Here is a 23883-nt window from a genome sequence, read left to right as displayed (position 1 = left end):
CTAAAAATATTAGGTACACGTAGTCATGTATTTCAAGTACTTTTACTATGTTTCATCAGTTTTCTTACACACTATTACAGTAAGAGTAAACGTAGCACTTGAACTTGTGAAGCAGCAAATATCAAATACAAGGCGGTTCACGTTTACGTGACAACGTGGCGCTTAAAAACCAATAAGAAGGCTCGGACCGCGCGTCTTTAAGGTGATTGGTTAAAAGCTTCTGTGGCACTGCCTTGATTGGATAATCAAAGGACATAGCCCGCCTTCTCGACAGCGTTATTTAAAGGTACAGAGTGCCAACGCGTACAAAGTTCTCTGCTTAGCGCCAATCATTTGACGGAGGTATCGTAAGCAACTTGCAAGAAAGTGGTAAGATGTTCATTTAAATTGCTTTTTAGCGCGATAAAAAATAACAAAAGCACGGAATACTGGCTTTTCAAAACTGTACGTTTCCGTAGTCTGCCATTTGCATCGCAGTGAATTGACATCAGCTCCTAGTCATGTCAGTGATTTGGATAAACGGTACTGTGGACACATAAGGGAAAGATGGGAGTGTTTTTTTTTTTTAACAGTTTTGTTCTCAAGTTTTCAAAACTATAAAGTGCTATTCAAATTTCAAACGGTGTGAAATAAAAACATTTTTGCGTGGAAAGTTACTCTCTCAATGGAATGCTGAGTAAAGTTCATGTGCTGATCCTAATAGTTGTATCGCTACATTTCTCCTGCTCGTAGTTGAATGATTTGGGCTTTCCTTAAAATGAAAGGGTAACTTGCAAAACTGTAGTTAAGAATTGCTCTACTAATATTTGGTTTGATGCAGTTGACTAAACTTGCAATGCAAGCGAACCTAACATCGTGGTTAAGATGGCTTTGTCCCCCCAGTTTCCTCTCACCACTGTGACATTGGGTGTGTCCCTTCCTAAACAAGTCAATATAAACTGGATGGCTAATCTTTGTCTGTTCTGTTGTTCTTCGAATATTTTGCATCCAAAATTTCATGAAATATGCACGTTTCAATTTTCAGCCGCTGGCTGGCGATCCAAATGTTGCTGCAGTCCCTAGCATCCTTCTGCCTCCTGGCTGCCACTGCCTTTGCCGTCCCAGCTCAGGAGAAACGCGTCCATCACCACGCCGACTTGAGCGACCACGCTCACAATGACGCTCACGACTTTCAGTACGACCACGAGGCCTTCCTGGGCAAGGAGGAGGCAAAGACCTTTGATAAGCTGACTCCTGAGGAGAGTAAAGACAAACTAGGGTAGGTGTCGCTAACGTCAGCTTAACGACAATACATTGTGCCCCTACAAAAATTTGGACCTCTGAGTTTATGTCACATACCTTGTGATATACATAGCTACAGTACATACCGGAAGTTGTTTAGTAAAATAAAACGTCAAAGTCTGAGAAAGCAGTCTTCTGCCTAAGCAGCCTAATTCAAAGCATCACTGTATTTGGTAGAGTGCACACACTACCTTTACCCACATGCACTTTTGTCAAAACTTTAATACCTCCTTAACACTGTGTTAACTAAATTGTGTTACTTTTGTGTGGTAGAATTAATTAATTGAGAAGAATTGGTTCTGGAAGTAGTTTCGTAACTTAAAAATTCTATAAGTAGAGACATGTTTTCCATGTAAATGCCCTAATCCTTTCTAACCCCCATAAATTTCAGGCATAAATCTTTAATAATGCATAAAATGCATCAAAACATGTAACAACTACATGTTACAATTAGATTATTGCACAATAAACATAAAATATGAGTTGTGCATCATGTAAAAAAACAAGAGTAAAAGTTAATTCACTCACGTAAAGCTGTCGGACCATGAGGGGTGAATGAAGAGGACGCTGGGATACACACATACACATACAGTAGAGGTCCCTCTTAGCCAATTGGATGTTGGGAATGATAGGCAATAGCCAATGGCAGAGCATGTTACGTTCAGTAAACTCTGGGAACTGCGAGTACCAGCCATAGTGGTTTTTTGCCTTTCGTACCCTTAAATTTCTTTTGTAACAAGGGGCAGTATTTTCCCATTGAGGCGTGTCTTAACCTGAAAATTCTGTATGTAGAGTAGGTAGACGCAGGGCTTTCAACAGACTTGCAGGGGCCCGGGGACAAAAGACCATTATAGGCCCCCCAACCCACCCCTGCCAATGGCTTGTCACGACAACATACGCAGTACTTTTAACACTTTGCAAGCAAAGACAGTGTAAATTTTCAAATGATTGAATTTGAGATGGACAGTTAAATTTAACAGACTGTAATGTGATGTGACACAATATAAACAAACAATTTCCATCTATTGTCCCATGTAGGCTACAATACAATACCACTGAGAGTGCTATGCCTGCCTGCTAAGCAACTAAACAGTATAAGTAAACATCCTGTGCCTGCCCCCTTCACATCCCTGGGGTTATCGAGCCCTCAGTGATGCGCCTAGATTTTTTTGACAGCAAAGTAGTTTATAACATCAGTGAAATCCAGTTTATGAGCAAGCTCACGCTCAATGGAGAGCATGACTAGGTTGTTAAGCCTGCCCAGTGATATGGTGGAGCGTATGTAGTTTTTTATTATTTTCATTTTACTGAGGCTTGCTCTCCTCCAGCTACAATCACTGGCAAAGACAAGAAAATGCGTAGCAGTGTGCAGAGAACATGAATACTTTGTAGACCCATGCCATAGATGGCAATAAGCTGGTCTAGTGGTCCCCGGTCCTCCTCAAATGTTGCAGTGTATATCTTTTTCAGGTGACAAACCTGGTCTTTACGTGACTCTGAAAAAGTCGTTTTTGTATTTTTCTGACAGTTTTTGTGCATGCCGATTTAATACTTTCAGTGGTTGTAAACAATCAGTGTTAGCGGCTGTTGTTCACTTACCGACATCATCATCCACAGCCAACTCTAGCCCTAATTCTCAGGCTTCTTGTCCCCCTTTGAAAAATGTCATCATTTTTTCTCGTTCACCTCCATGATCTTCATCTCTTTTTCTTTTTTGCGCACCTGATTTATGACGACTCGCCATTTTTAGAGCAGGGCCGGCCCAGCCTATACGCAGACTATGCAGCTGCTTAAGGCTTTTGACCACTAGGGGGCCCCCAATCTGGCTTAAATTTATATTCTATTTTGTTTACTACAGTTTGCTTTATTTGACTTTTGTGAGTTTTGATACTTGATTACAAGCTTAAAAAAAATAACAGTTCTTCCTTAACTTCTTTTTCCTCTTTTAGAAAAAGGTTTGGCGCTATCTACTGTAAGTACTGACAATCATTTGGGGTGAGAAGTTTGAAGTATGCAGTGCAACAAAATCTGATTAATATACAAAATATGGACGTATGGCTTGGATTGCATGTATGGGTTTCACAGTACACTGTGACAAAATGGTGGGCCAAAAATATGGGCCCCTTTGCATTATTTTGCTTAGGCCCCCCAAATGGGCTGGGCCGGCCCTGGTTTAGAGTTTATAACAATTACAGATTTTATTTCCCGCTTCAGGGCACAAACGTAGTGTAGCCTTGAGTGCGCCAGAACGGGGTCAAACCATTCTCTGTTAAGACGGGGGGGGGGGGGGGGGGTGTTGTGCAAAAAAAGGAAAAAAAATATATTTGAAATATTTCATATGTTAAAGTTTTTAAGTATAAGTATATTTTAAGTATGTTGTCCCCCCCGTCGACGGGCTTGGGTAGAGGCACCACTGTATAGCTAATGTTAGCACTGATCTATCATTGTGTTCAATAAATTGGAAAGCAGCAACACCATTGTCCTTTACATAAGAACAAAATTAATTATTATTTTAAAAGGCTACACACGATAATTAAACAAAAACTGAAAAAAAAAATCTATTTTCCAAACTGATGTCATCTTCCTGTTTTACAGGAAGATTGTGGACCGCATTGACATAGACAAAGATGGCTTCATCAACCACTCAGAACTGCATTATTGGATCAAACACCGGCAAAGGAGGTACATCGAGGAGAACGTAAACAAGCACTGGAAGGATTATGACATGAACCAAGATGACAAGATCGCCTGGGGGGAGTACAAAAACACCACCTACGGATTCTATCTTGGTAAATCATTCAAATCTCACAGCAATATCCATCAGTCTGACATTTGACCTTCCGCCGTCTCAGATGAGGAGTTTGATGACATCGAGGACAAAGCCACCTACAAATCCATGCTCACCCGAGACGAAAGACGCTTCAAGGTCGCCGATCGTGACGGCGATGGGATCGCTACGCGCGAGGAGTTCACTGCCTTCCTCCACCCAGAGGAGTTCGATTATATGAGAGACTTGGTTGTACAGGTAATTCATAATCTTCATACTCACAATTCTATATAGTACATGCAATGGAAAAATTGCCATTTGTTGTAGTACGACTAGTGATCTCAGCATTATAAGCCACTCAGCCAAAATTTCTCAAAATTTTAGGAAAAATCTATATACACCACACCTGAATGTAAGCTGCATGTGTCCATGTCTTATTATTGGATATTTACATAGATGTTACGCAGAAACATTTGATTGATGGAAAATTTATTTATAAACCAAATTAATATCAACACACCAAGCACTTCCTCGTCTTCCGCAAACAGTGGCCTGCAGAGGGAGACACACACCACAAGTCCCACTTGTATTTCTAAGTCTAAAATACAGTAATCACTCGCTACTTTGCACCCTCAGTCTGTTGTGGATTTTTTTTTCTCTATAATTAAAAAAAAAAAAAAAAATTACAGATGAGCTGTCCTGGCCCGATTGCGTAATCTCACTCTCTATCCTTCCCTCTCCCTGCTCTTTGTTGGAGGCAGTGCACTGGAGTTGCTTATTAAAGTTAACTATGATTGGCAGCAGTTAATATGCGATCATGCCAAAGAAGCGATCTTCAAAGCGTCGTATGCGTCAATCATCATTTAACTTGTTAAACAGTTGCTGTGGCAACTCATTGTGTATAAGTGAGGAGCTTGAGCAGATGTGAGTGGACTCACTCAATGAAGCATTTAATAAAGTAAAGCAGTTTTCTGCTTGAAAATAATTTGGTGGGACAGTAACATGTTTAAAAGTGCTCAAAACCTATATATTAACATATATATGGCGGAAATCACAGACAAGACTGAAAAAGCAGTTTCTGCTCTTGCACTCCTCTTTAAAAGAAACTGCTGTATTTTAAGCCAAAACAACTGTTGTGTTTGATAGAACAATATGTCTATATGCGGCCATAGCAGATTCATGGCACATTAAGCCCCCGAACTATTTTTGATTTGTCCGTTTTACCCTGGAAACCCCCGTTTACAGACGCCGCGCAACCGCTTTTGTTTCAACCTAACCATAAAAAGAAGGTAAGTAATCGTATTTATTATTCGAAACGTCTGTCATTTTTATCTTACAATCATTATTGAGGTTTAATATTTAGTTTTAAAAAAAACGACTTTAAAAAATCATTCACTCGCATATTTTAAACTTTTAAACAAATTACGTCACAATGAAAAAAAATGACGTCTGTAAAAAAGTCACATATATCTACCTCATAACTATCGCTAAATTGTATTTTTTTTTTTTACTTTCGCATTTTCCCCGATATGTTAGATGATAATCGATCCAAAGAAAGAAAAATTGGGGGAAAAAATCATTTAAAAGGGTAAATATATGAAAAAGAAAATCTCGACCACTCCTTGATGTCTGCGATTTCTGCATCGCGACCCTTGTTATATTACCATGTTCCTCCCATAAAATCCCCCAAAAAATCCAGCTGTGGCCATTCACATCCGCGTCTTGACACTCTATGATACATGCTACATGGAGTTTTTGGATCGAAACGGGGTAAGTGCACGATAATATCTCGTTAAAATCATAGCGTCTTTAATTCTGCTCTCGCCTCCATTTGGGGTTTTGCTGTTTAATTTTTTATTTTTTTTTTAAATGCCCTCCTGTTCAACATTTTTCTTCCCCCTGAAAATTGATATTTTAAGCTTTCCAATGATGTGTCACACATGCATATAGGACAATTTTGAAATTTGGCCAAATTGGGGGTCTCAGAGCGGAACTTCAAATTGCCTGAGTGTTTTTTGCCATATATATATATATATATGTGTGTGTGTATGTATATATATATATATATATATATATATATATATATATATACACATACATACATGCATAAAACATGTCTTTTATGTATCTCTTTCCAATGCTAAATATGAATAAATACATTGAACCCACAAAAAGGAAATAATTTTTTTTTGCGGGGGGGGCGCTACTTCGCGGTTTTTCACTTATCCCGTCAGGTTCTGTTCCCCATTAACAGCGAAAAACGAGGGATCACTGTGGTCAGTTTCAGTCTAAATGGATTTGATGTCTACAACTATCAGTAGCAGTGAATTATTTCAGGGCTACAAGTACCTCTTCTTATCTATAAAATTACTTCGTTTAGGAGACTATTGAGGACATTGATAAGAATGGCGACAGCAAGATCAGTTTGTCTGAGTACATCGGTAAGTGACCAGCTAGTCAACTGCTGCCTCTCAAACTTGAAGCTGAGTATAATGTGTTGTGTGTTTGTGTAATGTGCCCACAGGTGACATGTACACACCAGAGGAGGGAGAAAATGAGCCTGAATGGGTGCAGACCGAGAAAAAACATTTCACTGATTTCAGAGATGCCGATAAGGTAATCTTACCATGGTAAATATATTCATTAAAGAAACAGCACTTGCACGTATACCAAGTCAACACTAGATGGTGCCAATGTAATGTTTGTAATATTCAGTGAATACCAAACAACATGTCCCCCCAAAATTACACCAACAGGTTATGTCACAACATGCTGAATTGCAAATACAATGTATGTATGAGTTCACTGTTCAATATTAAATTTTCGCTACTGCTGATGGCCCATTCATCTTCATCACCATATCATAAGAAACCGTAATATGAAAACAAAGTTGCGGTAATTGACTAAAATCTTTCTGACCAACCACAACATTATTTGCAATTTTACATTGGATTGATTTTTAAGGGCTTTAAGGGACAACCCTGAATACATTCAGTTTCCGGTAGAATTTTCCTTAAAGGCCATTCCCAGTCACCATGACTGGTATCTGTCTATGCTAGATTAGTCCTTTAGACTGAATTCTTCCTATAGTAACATTAGGGTGACTAAACGTCCGCTTTTGCCCGGACATGTCCACCTTCCTCGTCATCCGGCCGGGTTTTATAAATTCATGAAAATGTCCGGTTTTTATGATTTTTCACGGGACCAATTTGAAGAGAAGCCCTCCGGCCGCTGGGGGGGCAGCGCTCGCATGCGTTGTCGTGGCTCCTACTAGTAGGGGCGGGAGAAGGAGTACAGTTTACCCCTTGTATTATGGGGCATTACTGCCATCTACTGGGTTGACGGTTTGGCAAGAGAACAGGCAGTTACAGACTACAATAAGGAGTAGTTGAGAGACGTGTATAGTGCTCCATACACCTTTCTATAAGTTTATTTTCTGTTAATGTCGCTCATGTGTCCTCTGTTATATATTATACAATATATGGGTACAAAGAGATGCAGTATGTTGTATTAGTCCTGTATTAATTGTTCTGCGTTCGTGTGGTTGAATGTTAGTATTATATTCTAAGTAGGAGCGCCTGCCCAGTTGTTAAGAGTTTTTTTTTAACGATAAATACGTAGATAATGGCAACTGTTGACTTCTATTGGAGCTTTGTACTGGCGTGATATGTAAAATTCCATTTGGTGTCAAATCGTTGCGCTACCGATGATTGTAAATTTATACAGCAAGGTTTGATTTTGCCTCGTCTCCCGGTACTCGCTTATATGGTAGCTATCAGTGCGCTAAGCTGCGCTAGGCATTATGGGAAACGTAGTTTTGAACTGCTGCGTTTGGAAACATGCTGGTTGAATAGTTTGTCAGTTTATTTCGGTTATTGTTTGCGTGCAATCTAGAACAGTGAATGAGACTAAAATTGAGTGGGAATAACAATTTCTCAACGACAATTGTCGTGATAGTGATTTATAAAAATGTTTATGTGGCACAAGCCTACTGTGTGTCTGAACTATATTTCCATGGGTCTGCATTTTTTTGTGTGTGTGTGTTTTCTTTGTATGATTATTTTTTAGTAAGAATAAAGTCTGTCGAGTAAAAAACTTATTTACATATAGTATGTAATAAATACTATATGTTTTTTTTTTTTTAAATAAAACAATTTTTCTGTCCAGACGGAGTAGACACATCTTTGAGTGAACTTCGAGTAAAATTCAAGTATCTCAAGGCCAGGCCGAGTGTCCTCTTTTTTGGAAATCAAAATATGGTCACCCTAGTAACATGCATTGTGTGTCACACAGGATGGTTACATGGATTTTAATGAAGTGGCCCATTGGATTTTGCCCGGAGAAGTCGACCATGCTGACAATGAAGCCAAACACTTGATCCACGAGACAGACACTGACAAGGTAGCCTTACCACACAAATACACATATTTTACATACTTTTGGCAAGTCGGGGTAATGACAACTCGACGTACGAGAAATCGATGCAAAAAAATAAATTGACTGAATGTAGAAATATCAGTCAAATGCATGGAGGAGTGACAAATACACGGTAGCTACTTGCATGCAATTGACAACAGGTAAGACGGATACAATATATGGTTTAATTCATCAACAATAACTGGCATAATTCATAAATAATTGTGACTTCATCCTGTTTTAATTAACACTTACTAATTGTCTTTTCGCTTAATTTCTCTTCCTCAATCATACCAATGTTGGATGCAATGTGGCCATCAATCATCAGGATCAGAAAATAACCAAGAAGGAGATCTTGGCCAACTGGAACATGTTTGTTGGTAGCCAGGCCACCAATTACGGAGAAGATTTAACAAAGAGTCACGATGAACTTTGAAGAACTGTCACGTCCCAAGTGGAGCCTTGCATTATTTCACTAGGTTTGCTCACGTGGTGTCCGTGCCTGACTGCTGGAACGGGTCGCTGGGTATCACACTTACAGAAACTATACCACATGCAGTCACATACCGTGTATGTGGTTACAGGTGATTTGTACTCCAACATAGCATTATTATAACCAAGTAAAAAGAGTCCGAACATATTTCAATTAAGTCCTACGAATCTGGATTTCGTCCACCGTGCACTGATATTAAACGGTGTGTTTGGAGTTTGATCTTTCAAAGATGGTCACAATTCCAAAGGCTATGGTGACATACACTCCACTGACTGGTTTGTTACTGACGTGCTGTACTTGAATATATTCAGTGTTTTACTTTGTGACACATCATGTATAGCAATTGATTGGCTTTTCTAATTGAAAGCTTTTAATGGTTGTGTTGGACTGAATTACAAATGTAACAACTTTATCTTATCAAGTTGCTGTGTAGGTCAGACAAATTAGATAGTGTTACTGTGGATTGGACAAATAAAGTTGTGATTTGTTTTTTTTTTAATCCTGCACTGAATACTTGTCATATTGAAGTTACAAATTCAAATTACTCATTCTTGCAATTCTGTCTGAATGTGTAATTTCTCCCAGAAAATGATTGCAATTTCAAATGATTTGGTAGGAATATATTCATTTATTTTGCTTGCAATGAAAAAACACAGAAGAGAATGGGAAAAAAATCATTATCATTTTACACAAAACTCCAAAAATGGGCCAGACAAAAGTATTTGCCACCCTCAGCCTACTATTTGGTAGCACAAACTTTAGACAAAATAACTGCGAACAACCGCTTCCGATCATAAGCTGATTTTAAGGCGGGGTAGGGGGGCCAGGCCAAAGCTGTCATTGCATGAAATTGACTTTCCTATATATATATATATAAGTTGTAAAGCAGTAAAACTGCAACAAAAATGAATGAAATGAACAAAAAAAATATACAGTGCCTTGCAAAAGTATTCGGCCCCCTTGAATCTTGCAACCTTTCGCCACATTTCAGGCTTCAAACATAAAGATATGAATTTTTTTTTTGTCAAGAATCAACAACAAGTGGGACACAATCGTAAAGTGGAACAACATTTATTGGATAATTTAAACTTTTTTAACAAATAAAAAACTGAAAAGTGGGGCGTGCAATATTATTCGGCCCCTTTACTTTCACTGCAGCAAACTCACTCCGGAAGTTCAGTGAGGATCTCTGAATGATCCAATGTTGTCCTAAATGACCGATGATGATAAATAGAATCCACCTGTGTGTAATCAAGTCTCCGTATAAATGCACCTGCTCTGTGATTGCCTCAGGGTTCTGTTTAAAGTGCAGAGAGTATTATGAAAACCAAGGAACACACCAGGCAGGTCCGAGATACTGTTGTGGAGAAGTTTAAAGCCGGATTTGGATACAAAAAGATTTCCCAAGCTTTAAACATCTCAAGGAGCACTGTGCAAGCCATCATATTGAAATGGAAGGAGCATCAGACCACTGCAAATCTACCAAGACCCGGCCGTCCTTCCAAACTTTCTTCTCAAACAAGGCGAAAACTGATCAGAGATGCAGCCAAGAGGCCCATGATCACTCTGGATGAACTGCAGAGATCTACAGCTGAGGTGGGAGAGTCTGTCCATAGGACAACAATCAGTCGTACACTGCACAAATCTGGCCTTTATGGAAGAGTGGCAAGAAGAAAGCCATTTCTCAAAGATATCCATAAAAAGTCTCGTTTAAAGTTTGCCACAGGCCACCTGGGAGACACACCAAACATGTGGAAGAAGGTGCTCTGGTCAGATGAAACCAAAATTGAACTTTTTGGCCACAATGCAAAACGATATGTTTGGCGTAAAAGCAACACAGCTCATCACCCTGAACACACTATCCCCACTGTCAAACATGGTGGTGGCAGCATCATGGTTTGGGCCTGCTTTTCTTCAGCAGGGACAGGGAAGATGGTTAAAATTGACGGGAAGATGGATGCAGCCAAATATAGGAACATTCTGGAAGAAAACCTGTTGGTATCTGCACAAGACCTGAGACTGGGACGGAGATTTATCTTCCAACAGGACAATGATCCAAAACATAAAGCCAAATCTACAATGGAATGGTTCAAAAATAAACGTATCCAGGTGTTAGAATGGCCAAGTCAAAGTCCAGACCTGAATCCAATTGAGAATCTGTGGAAAGAGCTGAAGACTGCTGTTCACAAACACTCTCCATCCAACCTCACTGAGCTCGAGCTGTTTTGCAAGGAAGAATGGGCAAGAATGTCAGTCTCTCGATGTGCAAAACTGATAGAAACATACCCCAAGCGACTTGCAGCTGTAATTGGAACAAAAGGTGGCGCTACAAAGTATTAACGCAAGGGGGCCGAATAATATTGCACGCCCCACTTTTCAGTTTTTGATTTGTTAAAAAAGTTTAAATTATCCAATAAATTTTGTTCCACTTCACGAATGTGTCCCACTTGTTGTTGATTCTTGACAAAAAATTTAAATTTTATATCTTTGTTTGAAGCCTGAAATGTGGCGAAAGGTTGCAAGGTTCAAGGGGGCCGAATACTTTTGCAAGGCACTGTATCTTTATAATGGGTCAAAATTATTTTTCGAACAGATCATGTGACTAGCACCTTAGACGGTCATTTGCTTTGCATATAATTTTTTTTTTAAATTAGGGGAAGGCATTTTATTTTTCACGATTTTTTTTCTTTATTTGAAAATATTTTTAAACTTTTTTTAGGATTGAATAATTTAGACACAAATGTCCTACCCATAATATGGCCCTAACACAAAAAAGATTGCTTCAATCAAAGAAAACTTTTTCAATGAAAAATTAAGTGTTCAAATGCAAATTTTTCAATCTCAAATATTTTTTCGCATTCAAAAACGTTTTCTATATTAAAATTTTTCATTTTTTGATTGAAGCGATTTTTCTTTTTGAAAATGTGTATTTTTTGAAGCAACTTACTTTTTGATTGAATGATAAAGACAAAAGTCCTAGCCAAAATGTGGCCCAAACACAAATCAACATTAGTTCAATCAAAAAAGTTGCTTCAATCAAAAAAAACTTGACTCCAATCAAAAAAATAAATAAAAGAAAAAAAGCTGTCACATGCATTTTTTGGAGGATTTCAAAGTTATTTTTGTATTCAAACACTTTTTTTGATTGAAAAAAAAAAAAACTTTTTTTTTGGGGGGGGGGATTAAATAATAAAGACAAATCTACCTCCATATGGCTCCGCCCAGGGGATACAATTTTTGACTGGGGTAACTACATTGGCACGACACTAGCGGGTGTACCACATTCAATGGATGATGATCTTGGTGAAAAGTATTGCCTAAGCAGCCTTTTGTAGAATTCCCCTCAAGAATGGTGGGAAACAAATTGTCAACAACAATTGTTAACATTGTCAACTTATTATTATAAATATTCTTGTACGTAAGTTAATTTTATTGCTGACACAGAGTTTCGGGGTCATCAACATGTTGTGCCCCCCCTGCCCCAAAAGTCAAACTCCGCCTATGCTTCCGGTATCCATCAATGAGTTTCTTACAATGCTCTGCTCGAATTTTAGACCATTCTTCTATGGCCAACTGCTCAAGGTCTCTGAGATTTGATAGGCGCCTCCTCCAAACTGCAATATTCAGATCTCTCCATAGGTGTTCTATGTGATTCAGGTATGGACTCATTGCTGGCTACTTTAGAAGTCTCCAGTGCTTTCTCTCAAACCATTTTCTAGTGCTTTTTGAAGTGTGTTTTGGGTCATTGTTCTGCTGGAAGACCAATAACCTCTGAGGGAGACCCAGCTTTCTCACACTGGGTCCTACATTATGCTGCAAAATTTGATGGTAGTCTTCAGACTTCATAATGCCATGCACGTGATCAAGCAGTCCAGTCAATGCCAGAGCAGCAAAACATCAGGGAACCTCCGCCGTGTTTGACTGTGGGGACAGTGTTTCTCAGGTATGTTTTAGTAAACTCCAGCCTAGCTTTTTTGATGTCTCTGGGTCAGAAGTGGGGTCTTCCTGGGTTGACACTGTCGTACCCTCGGACTGCAAGACACCTTGAACTTATTTGGATGTTCGTCAAGGCTCTTTATCCGAGATCCGCACAATCTTTCGTTGAAATCTCTTGTCAATTTTTCTTTTCCGTCCAAATCTAGGAAGGTTAGCCACAATGCCGAGGGCTTTACACTTATTGATGACACTGCGCACGGTAGACACACGAACATTGAGGTCCTTGGAGATGGACTTGCAGCCTTGAGATTGCCCATGCTTTCTCACAATTTTGCTTCTCAAGTCCTCACAGTTCTTTGGTCTCGTTTTTCTCCTCCATGCTCAATGTGGTACACATGAGGACACAGGACAGAGGTTGAGTCAACTTTAATCCATTTTAACTGGCTGCAAGTCTGATTTAGTTATTGCCACCACCTGTTATGTGCCAAAGATAAGTAACAGGTGCTGTTAATTACACAAATTAAAGAACCATCACATTTTTTCAAAGGGTGCCAATACTTTTGTCCGGATCAATTTTGGAGTCTTGTGTAAAATGATAATTTAATTTTTTTCCCATTCTCTTTTGTGTTTTTTCATCACGAGTAAAACAAATGAAGATATTACTACAAAGCATTGGTAATTGCAATCATTTTCTGGGAGAAAATGAGCATTATCTGACAGAATTGCAGGGGTGCAAACGCTTTGGCCATCACTGTGTATATATATTATAAATGCCTACATTAATACAGTGTTAATTAAAACTAAATAAAATTGAAATGTAGAAATAGAAAGACACTGGTCTTAGCCCTAAATAACACTATTAGATTTTTTTTCACTCCCCAAAGTACTTAACACTTGCATGCCATTGACGACAATGGACGTCCAATTTTTTTAAACTGGGAGGTCTTGCTGTGATAGCTCATCATTCAGTGCCATCAATGGCAACCAATGAGTGCCCTGTAACAGTTTAAAAAAACAAATTGTGTATGCACTTTTGATCCCAGGCGTTCTCCTCCAGTTATATAATGGGACCTACTGTATGTACACTGATTATACATCAATACTATTAGTACAAAATTGGACTAAAATGAGTATCACATTTGCTTAGCCTCACACATGAAAAAAATTACAGGAACGAACTACAGTAATGATAGTGAATTGAGACTATTGCAGATGTAATTGAGTTTGTATCAGTATTTTTCCTTAACCTCTTCTTCCCTTTTATTGTTGCTTTTGTTTTCCCATCTTCCCTGTTACTGCATACCAGGATGGACTTCTTTCATTGTCTGAGTTGCTTGACAAGTTGGATTTCATCAAGATCAGCACCATAACAGACTTTGGGGCTATGGAAGTCGACGAACATGATGAGCTCTAAATATCAGTACCACTTAAGTGAATAAAAATGTGTCTGTGTTGCAAGGAAAGTAACAGCACCCTTCTAAAGAGCTTGTAAAGTGTACTGCATTGTGGAGTAGAATGACTGACAAAACTGACTATAGTTCCTTTATTTGTATTTCATATGAAAACAAAGCATGGTATTGACAATCTTACAAGCAACAAAATTGTTCAAATAGTGATCATGGATAAGAGAGCATGTACTACAGGAAAAAAAAGTTTTTTAGAAACCAAAATACGGTAATATTCCGGAGTATAAAACATTCTAGAGTACAAGTCAAACTAGTCAAAAAATGTGTCAAAGAAAAAAAACACAAGTCGCACCGGACAATAAGTCGAATTTTTTTGAGGAGAACGAACCATGTCGTGACCACTATTTTTTGCTCATGCGCAGTCACTAGTAAGTATTACTTCAGAAACAAAATGTTACATGAAAACGTAAATAGCACTTCATTAATTCAATCAAACTGCTCCAAATTGATAATCCTGATAATCCTTTGTAATCCTAATTATACTGTCTTGGGTAGATTATAATAAATACGGTATAGTCAATACTGTTACAGCACTAACATTGCTTGGCGTCTTGATCATAAGAGCGCCCTCTCGCGGCTGGTTGTGGTTATTTTTTACTCCATCGTCAGACAGTATAACATTTCACAAAATGTAAAAATCCATTTTTTTAACATTATGTAAGTCACAACCTCAGCCAAAGTATTAAAATTGTGCTATACAGTCCGGAAAATACGTTACTAATTCCGAGATGATCTTTCACACTTGCATCACTGGACGAGCTTCTTTGGCCTTGAGTTCGATACCAGCACCTGCGAAACCCGTTCCTCCCTGTCAAACAGACATCAAACCAAGATCTAAACACTGGGAAAATTCTGAAAAACATTTATGAAACCAAAATCATATTTTTTTAATGGGTTCATATACAGACCACCAACTCATATTTACCAATCTACATACATACATATATATATATATATGGCGGAAAACACTCAGGTGACTTGAAGTTCTTCTCTGAGACCCCCAATTTGGCCAAATTTCAAAATTGTCGTATACGCATGTGTGAAACATCATTGGAAAGCTTAAAATTTAAATTTTCTGGATGACGAAAAATTTTGAACAGGAGGGCATTTTATTTATTTTTTTTTTTTTTTTAAACCCCTAAACCGTAACTCGAGATGAGAGCATTGAGAGGGCATAATTAAAGACACCATGATTTTAACGAGATATTATCACGTACTTACTTTGTTTTGATCCAAAAACTCAGTGTAGCATGTGTCAAGACACAGCTATGAATGGCCACAGCCGGACCTTTGGGGGATTTTATGAGTGAAAGACGGTAATATAACAAGGGTCGTAATGCAGAAATCGCAGACATCAAGGAGTGATCGAGATTTTCTTTTTTCAAATGTTTAGCCTTTTAATTTTTTTTTCAAATTTTCTTCGTTTGGATCGATTATTTATCATCTAAAATATCGCGGAAAATCGACAGTAACAAAAAAACATACAGTGATAGTTATGAGGTAGATATTCGTGACCGATTTACAGACACCATTTTTTTCATTGTGACAAAACTTGTTTAAAAGTTTAAAATATGCGAGTGAAAAGTTTTATCAAGTTTTTTTTTAAACTAAATATTAGACATCAATTAATGATTCTAAGCCAAAAATGATACATATAATATGCTGTATTCTACTATTGTACTAAATTATATGCTACACACATACCCTCTGCAGTGGGATGATGTCTTTGTCAGAGAGCTTTTCTCCACTCACAGGATCAGTCATGTCCATCTTGATGAGTCTCTCCACACACTCCTGTGTCACCACGCACCCCCTGAACACAACGTGGAGAGAGGTGTGAGACCACCTTTCCTGAGGCTTTTCTGTGAACATGGAAAATCATTGAAAGACAAGTTGTTTCGATGACTCACGATGGTCGCAGGACAGCACAGGGAACGCTGTTGCCTAAAACATCTTTGGTGACCGCACACACGTACCTGTCCTGAAGAAGAAACACTGGCTGATGAAATTATGAATACACTGTATTTTCAGGACTATACGTTGCACTTTTTTCATTTTTTGGCTGGATCTGTCACTTATACTTCTGTGTGACTTTTACTTGTTTTTTTCCTTCGTTTTTTTTCTTTGGCTGGTGTGACTTCTGGTAAGGTGTGACTTACAGTCCAAAAAATACTGTAAGTTAACTGATAAATAGCCTCGGTTGGCAATTGTAGTAGCTTCAAATTTTTATATCTTCCCCCTTTATGAGGTCAGGAAGACAAGCATGTGACTTTTCCTTATTTGGCAAGAGATACCAATGGATATAGGGTTCACATGACATTTGCCCTTTGTCGGAATATGGTGTGCACAGTGTCCTAGTAAAGCTTGATCCTTTGGGTATTTTGATAATAGCATGTCACAGGCACTTGGGTTAGTGTTGATATAAACTAACCTGGCGGTTGATAAGGGCTACTCGGTCCAGGCTTGGGTCTACCGGGGTAAAGCGCACCGTAATCAGATCGCTCATCTTAATTGGCTGTCCCGACATCGGACACAACACAGTCTTGCTCTGACGAGACATCGGAAAAGAAGGCATGAGCAGCTGAAGCAAACTGTCGGCGCACATCTCTTTGCTGTTACATTTGGAAGGCCACAAACAAGGTCAGCTTGTTATCAACATGCAAACACACAAAGTAAATAGAGGGCATCATGACATTAAATTTGAAGGCAAACAGGTTAATTCACATAAGAAGGTACGGAATAAATAAAGGCATCTCAGTGGGTAAGTATTCAAAAGTTATCATTAGCTTAAAGAGCATACGACAGGAGAAAAAAAGTCTTAAATAGCATTATTATGTGAATTAGAATCATATTTTGAGACGATTCGACTATATACAACAATTTAGCAAAGCGCAGATGACGAGAAATTAGTCTTTTAATCTGCCGGTTAGCCACGCCTACCGTTATAGGGCTCTAGCGTCCCCAACAGGTGGATGACGTCAGCGGGAGACTGGGCTCATCGGTTTTACTATTCAGCCCATTGAGGAGGAATTATTCAGAACAAGGAAAACACGACGAAGAGAGCCGCAAAATGTCATTGTTTCAGTCTCTCTACTCCAATATTTCTACAGGATATTCTTTTTATCCAAGTATTTTTCCCCAATAGCTAAATAAATGGCTTGAGAAGGACCAGTCGGCCCGTCGAGGGGGAACTATTCACAACGAGGAAAACGCGACGAAGAGAGCTGCAAAATGTCATTCTTTCTGTCTCTTTACTTCAATATTTTTACATGATATTCTTTTTATCCAAGTATTTTCCCCAATTGCTAAATAAATGGCATGGTCATGATAAATAACAGTCTTGTGCTAAATGGAATATGAAATCATAAAAATGCACTTATTCAGGACGACATGGCAAAATTACTCCACAATGGTCAAAACTGTCCACTTCACCTTTACGGTCGCACCTCCCGAACGATATTTTATGACACCTAAATCGGACATATGTCATTTCCCTTCCCCGGCTTCGGAGAATGTAAACAAACCAAGAGGCGTGACAGCTAGCCGACATGCTAACCCAAACCGAGTGATGTTTCAAAGTCTTCGAAGCGGATAATCACACATAACTAGCCCGGATTATTTGACATGAGGACTGGGTTGTCGATTGTCTTTGCGGATCGGCAAAACGCCCGGCGGAGAGCAATTTACAGTTTGTTCCCCGGAGGAGGGCGGCTGCAGCTGTTGTGCAGCTAATGTGCACGAGGAGAGCTTTTTACATCCCTATCAATGATCAAACGTAAGTAGTCCTTTATTTAAAGAAAGTTTGTAGTGTTTATTTTGTAATCGCTGTATTAATATTTGACATAATACAAAACAAGATGTTTACTCACTTCCTCGTAAGTCCAATGGTCCCACAGTAGTAGGGCTTGGCCAATATCCACGGTGAATGGGAAACTTTTGAAACTCCAAAAAGGCGCACACGCCTCTCCCTCATAAAGCAAGATTTTTCTGCAGCCGTTTGGCTGGCGTGGTGCGAAAAATAAACGTATTAATCCGCAAAATCAGCTGAATCCTTAGTCCTCATACACAACAGTAGGCTGTATAGTGAAGAGGAGTCCTCCTACGTCACAGCGCCCTCCTCCTCAATGCAAGACCGAAGCTGGAAGTCACTCATTTTCATGGCGCGGGATTCAAAAAACTAAATAAATATAGTGAATGCTTCCACACACATCCAAGCGGTCCATATCATTCAAGAGTATAAAATACCGCATGTATTATGAAATAAACATGCCGTTTCGTGTCACATGCACTTTAACCCATTCACTGCAAGGCCAGGTCACAGAGAATGTGTTGTGGTAGTTAGTAAAAGAGGAAAATTGACCCATTGATGCGATAGACATCCAATCTATTTCAGCAATTTAAAATGGATTGTACGCCTATTGCATACACGCGTAAAATGAAATGAGTTTGAATGCCTAGCAATACACTACACTGGAAAGCAGACAACTCAAATTTTCAGCCAATTTATATCCCAAGCAGCCACTCACTGGTTTCTTGAGAAGGGTGGGCTTAGCTTCTGGTGTCAGAGAAGGAACCCAAAAGCTGGGCAAATTCTGGCTGGAGGAGGCCACTGAACCAGTGGAGGTTGATGCTGAAGAGCTACTGTCCCTTCTGATTTTGTCACCTACTTTGCTTTGCCCTGAAGGGAAAACACAGTTGATACATTTCCCAAATAAACTGCTAACAAGTTATGATTGCTGCCCGTTTTTCATTTTCACAAAGGTTTTTAAGCAGTGCCTGACCAGGCCAACTATTTTACATTCAAGTATGCAGTAATTTAGTATTAAAAACTGCATCGGTGAACACTAATGATTATCACAGCTGTATGTTGACAAACACGTACCCGAAATGAAAGGGTTGATGGGTTTAGAAACGATGCTGTTCTCCCTGTTTTTAAACTTTTCCACTTTCTCACGTTCCTCTGACTTGGACACAAGCTGACTGTCATTCTTCTGAGCTTGTTTTTGCTTCTCGTATGCCTTGAAGAAAATCCAAGAGAGAAAACGCTGTTTAGTTTTATTATTTACATTTTGACAGGAAAAATTAATCCCAAACACATTCATCATTCCCTCTACAATAGTGGACTAGTCAGTCAATCAAAGGACACATGTAAGGAAACAATTGACCGTCATCGCTAGAGGTGCAAGAAATTTCCGATTCTTAGATTATTCGCGATTTGGCTGAGGAAGATTCGAGAACGATTCACAAACATCCAAACTCAGATTATTGAAATATACCAAGTAAAGCAGAACTAAAATACAGTCAGCGCAGTCTTTGGGACGCAATGAGGAACGGACCGAGAGTAAACATAATGCTTGTCATTATGGTAGGTAATGACAATGCTCAACTCACGGCTCTGACTCAACTCATGCTGCTAGATAAAAAAAAATTAAAAAAATAATACCGGACTGCTGCTGACAGCCGCTACAAACTACGCCCACATAATGCTACAGTAGATATCACATGAATAAAGAACGAGATGCGAAATGACAGACTTGCCGGCATTAGTAAACAGCCACCATCTTAAAGCAGTAGCCTTCCCTGGAAGGCTGTTGCAGCGAACCTTCCAAACGAACCTAATTAACTTTTTATCTAAAATACTCCTAAATCGGCAAAATCTTGCCTTGAATCTATCCTTAAATGATAAAACAGTTTTTAAACTTTCACACGTCGAAAGTAGGCAGAAGGGAAATTATGGAATAACGGGAGCAATTTTAACAACTTTAACGGTTGATTCAATACATTAAATAATTGAATTTAGTTTAAAGCTGCTGATACAGAATGGGGACTTGAGTATTGTATTTACTGTTTTGAACTGTTAACTTGATACTGAAATAGTCGTTTATTTAAGCCTGAGAGGATTTTTGTACAATTTTTGTAAGTAATATACGAAACATTAAAAGTAGCTAATAGCTGGAGGGGGTGGGGTGCATCAATAATCGATTTATAATCAAATCATAGCCTCTGAATCGTAATCGAATCGAAACGTTAGGTGCCCAACGATTCCCACCTCTAGTCATCACTGGATAAGAATGCTGCAGTCAGACTAGTGAATAAATGCACCTATATTAATAAATTCTAACATAATCATCAAGAACTTACTTTCATCTTTCTAGCAATGTCTGTCTTCTGATGCAGAATGTATTCAAGAATGGCTTGTTTTTCATATAAGAATCCATCAGGACTGTGGAAAAAAAAAGAAATGTGATGTTAACATTAGTGATGGGAATTTTGACTAATTTCCCTGCCAACTAGTCTCAGATTTTATTTGTGACGAATCGACTATTTTATAAGCAAGAAAACTCACAATTTAATACTGCAAAAATACAGCCAAATGCTGCTGACTTTCTTGCGCGATAGTGTCGCCATCTTCAGATTTTACTTACTTACCCAAACTTTGTGTCCCTGCCCCCTCCTACGTGTGTGTATTAGGGCTGCACCTCAATTAGTTAGTTCGAATAATCGGATTACAAACATTTAATGTGTCGCAAAATACGTTTTAAGATTTGTAAAACAAACAAGTGTTTATGCTTGCAATAATATTTATTTTGGCTTGCTAAGATGACACTTTTAAATGAGCATTAAAAGCAAATACAAAATAAAATTCTTTAGTGTTTCTTCAAACTATGCAGACTTCATTTCACAACGGCAATAAATGCATTTAAAAATAAATTTAAAACACCTGAGCTTTGCCTTGAACAACATTAAAAAATAAATAAATGAGGATCAAAGTACAACAAAAGAACAACTAGCTACGTTGTATAGCAAAAGTCCACTAGCTTAAATGCTGTTTTTTTTTCGTACAACGTTCTTAAGAAATTGTTCAAACACATTTTCCCACAAAAAAACTACTTTACACAAAAAATATACTTCTAAACTAAATAACGAACACATAAACAAACATATTAGCTAAACAAAAACACACCTTATGTTGGTCTTAACAGGGAGCAGCTGGATTCAGCCATGCTAGACAAGTTATTGCAGATTCACTTTTGCCACTAGAGGTGAACAAACCATTACACTACTGGTGCACGATAATTATTGGTCCGATAATTATCGGTCCGATAATAGGAATTATGACGTCATCCCGATAAATCCAATAATATTATTAATAGGACCGATAATATCTACTGTGCTGGCTTTCCAGTTTACACACTAGTATGGGAAATCAGTTGACCATTTGTGGGGCATTGCTGCCACCTGCTGGTCAGAATAATTCCCCGCATCTAGTTTTTGTTACAGTAGTTTGGTTCATTCACTTACTCAGTGAGGTGTCTAGCGGTAGCATTGACAATCGTGAATGCTTTCTGTTACGTTTCCGCCTCGGAAATATATGTCTCTAAATATTTTATGTTTACAAGAACATACGGATGTGCAACATATGTTTACTTCTGTGGTGAAGGGTCATATGTACAGAACTTCATAAGTTGTTCTGTTATAGCCAGCCAATGATTTAGTAGCTCAAGCTAGTGTGCTATGCTATACATATAATAGTTGTGTATATAAGTTTATTGTGCAGTTTGTTGTATATTGAGTACTGAATATGAGTATTTTTCGGTTGTAATTTCACAATATTAAGATGAGTGTCTTCCCATAAAAGCAAGAAAAGACCAAGCCTTGTGGTTTATGGAAGTGCATTCATTCTTAACTGGCTGTTGGGCAGTGCAGAAGTGAAACGCACTGTTTTGTTCATGTCATTATGAAAAATCTGGTGAATTCAAAGGCAAATCTATGTAGAATCCACCACTAGGTTTTTTTCTTTAACCTCCAGGCGTTCAAAAACTCAGGTCATACATTTAAAAAATTATATTTTTATCATCGGTTATCGATATCGGTATCGGTTTGAGGAGCAGGAAGTCATCCATATCGGTTTTTAAAAAATGGATATCGTGCACTCCTACATTACACGTCACTAATTAAACTAATCCTTGAAGCAGCATAATTTGATTCGAAGCTTTTTTTCTCATCGAATTACTTGAGTTAATCGATTAATAGTTGCAGCGCTGGTGTGTATGTGTGTTTGTAGGTGGTGGCGGTGGGGGGTGGGGGGGCAATTCTCTCAATGGCTGCTCGGCCTGTTTACAAAGAGGAAGAGGGGCGAAGACCAAGATGCATGACGCTTAGTAAACTACGAAAAGTTTAAAAAATGAGGCGGATAAACATTTAAACAACTAGTCGCGCACATCCCTAGTTCACATTCATGTTTATGTACTCTGAAATACAGAATATGAAAAAAACTATGTGCATTTTATACTATACGTATTTTATATTTACACTTTTGAAAAAAAAACCTTTGCAGAATAAAAAGAAAAAGTCAAGAAAATAACAATGAAAATAATTTTTAAAAGCTAGTATTTGCAGAATAAAAAGAAAATATTCAGCTCCAGCAAAAAAAGGCAAGAAAATAACAAAAATAATTTTGAAAAGCTAGTATTTATACAGTCAGTGTTGAGGAACATACGTCACCACGGGAGTCTGGCAGGGCTGCAGGGACAAACAGCAACAGTCAAAGTCTTTGATGGCATCTTTTCCTAGGCGGATGCTCTGTGTGCCATAACCAGACGCCGCTGAAAACAAACAAACAAACAAAAAAACAGACAAACAAGCTCACGCTTATTCTTTAAGTAGATTTTACGTTCTGGAATATGGAGAAGAGCATGCAAGTTCGGGGATGTTAAATCCAAACAGGACATACAAGCAGAGATTCATAAACACCTTTAAGCTGTGATTCAGCAGTGTCCACAAATGTCATTATTAATAAATTGAATAAAATCAAATTAGTAAGAATTTAACAAAAGGTGAGCACTGCAGTGTATGTATTTATTATAATTATACAATTGACAATAGCTAATGTGAGAATAACTGAGCTAAGAAACACAAAAACAAATAAAAATGTGTATTTTCTGATCAACCAAATTTTGATGGGATAAAAAATGCATCATATAAACAAGTTGACAATTGTTAACATGAATCAGGTAAGGAAACAAGCTGTATGTTATGTACTCCAACTTGAGTGAGGTGTCCCAATTTAACTAAAAAAAATAAAAATAGAGCACGATTTCATTAGCCACGGACAAAAAAAAAGCAACTGAGCGGTTAGCCCAATTACTTAAATCTCACCTGTATCTTTCTTTTTCTCGTGGTACGTGTAGACGGCTCCGGCTGTGCAGTTCTTGCCGTGGCGAGTCATTTAGTCAGTGAAATGTGGCCAGTTAATGAAAAAAAACTGCGTAGAAGCTGCAAGATTGGCAGTGCTAGTTAGCTTGTATTCAGCTCGCAACTCATCGATAACACGGGAAGCTAAATTGACGACAAGTTTTGTTTTAACGGAGAGAGACAGGAGATATGTTTAGAATTAATCAGTCATTCTTTCCTCTTTTAATCAGTAGCCAGGGTTTTCTTTATATTTTGCGATATTGTTCCCTCACCAACCAAGTGAAAAATTGCTTCCGTTCACTGCTCAGGCGCGCTGTTAATGACGTCAT

At 38.4% G+C, this 23883-nt stretch overlaps 2 protein-coding genes across 3 annotated transcripts; one reads left to right on the top strand and one right to left on the bottom strand.

The window, feature by feature from the left end:
• Positions 1–230: 230 nt before the first annotated feature.
• On the top strand, positions 231–14422 carry rcn3 (reticulocalbin 3, EF-hand calcium binding domain). Of its 2 annotated transcripts, none has more exons than XM_057861226.1 (8): positions 231–369; positions 1025–1258; positions 3877–4070; positions 4134–4306; positions 6429–6489; positions 6573–6664; positions 8342–8449; positions 14200–14422. In XM_057861226.1, exons 2-8 carry the CDS (start codon positions 1044–1046, stop codon positions 14305–14307), a joined length of 951 nt encoding a protein of 316 aa, XP_057717209.1. In that variant the 5' UTR covers positions 231–369; positions 1025–1043; the 3' UTR covers positions 14308–14422. The 2 variants fall into 2 exon arrangements, with proteins under 2 accessions (XP_057717209.1, XP_057717208.1); XM_057861225.1 differs by lacking the exon at positions 14200–14422 and adding an exon at positions 8793–9456.
• On the bottom strand, positions 14423–23883 carry nosip (nitric oxide synthase interacting protein). Its single transcript, XM_057861227.1, has 9 exons — positions 23519–23883; positions 22860–22965; positions 20501–20582; positions 19242–19377; positions 18886–19037; positions 16791–16907; positions 16270–16340; positions 16064–16172; positions 14423–15167 (listed from the first exon to the last, which is right to left on the bottom strand). The coding sequence occupies exons 1-9, from the start codon at positions 23586–23588 to the stop codon at positions 15096–15098; spliced, it is 915 nt and encodes a 304-aa protein (XP_057717210.1). The 5' UTR covers positions 23589–23883; the 3' UTR covers positions 14423–15095.

This window comes from Corythoichthys intestinalis, chromosome 16 (assembly GCF_030265065.1).
Source record: "Corythoichthys intestinalis isolate RoL2023-P3 chromosome 16, ASM3026506v1, whole genome shotgun sequence".
NCBI lineage: Eukaryota > Metazoa > Chordata > Actinopteri > Syngnathiformes > Syngnathidae > Corythoichthys > Corythoichthys intestinalis.
The sequence above is the reverse complement of the archived record's forward strand: the minus strand, read 5'-3'. Positions and strand labels throughout refer to the sequence as shown.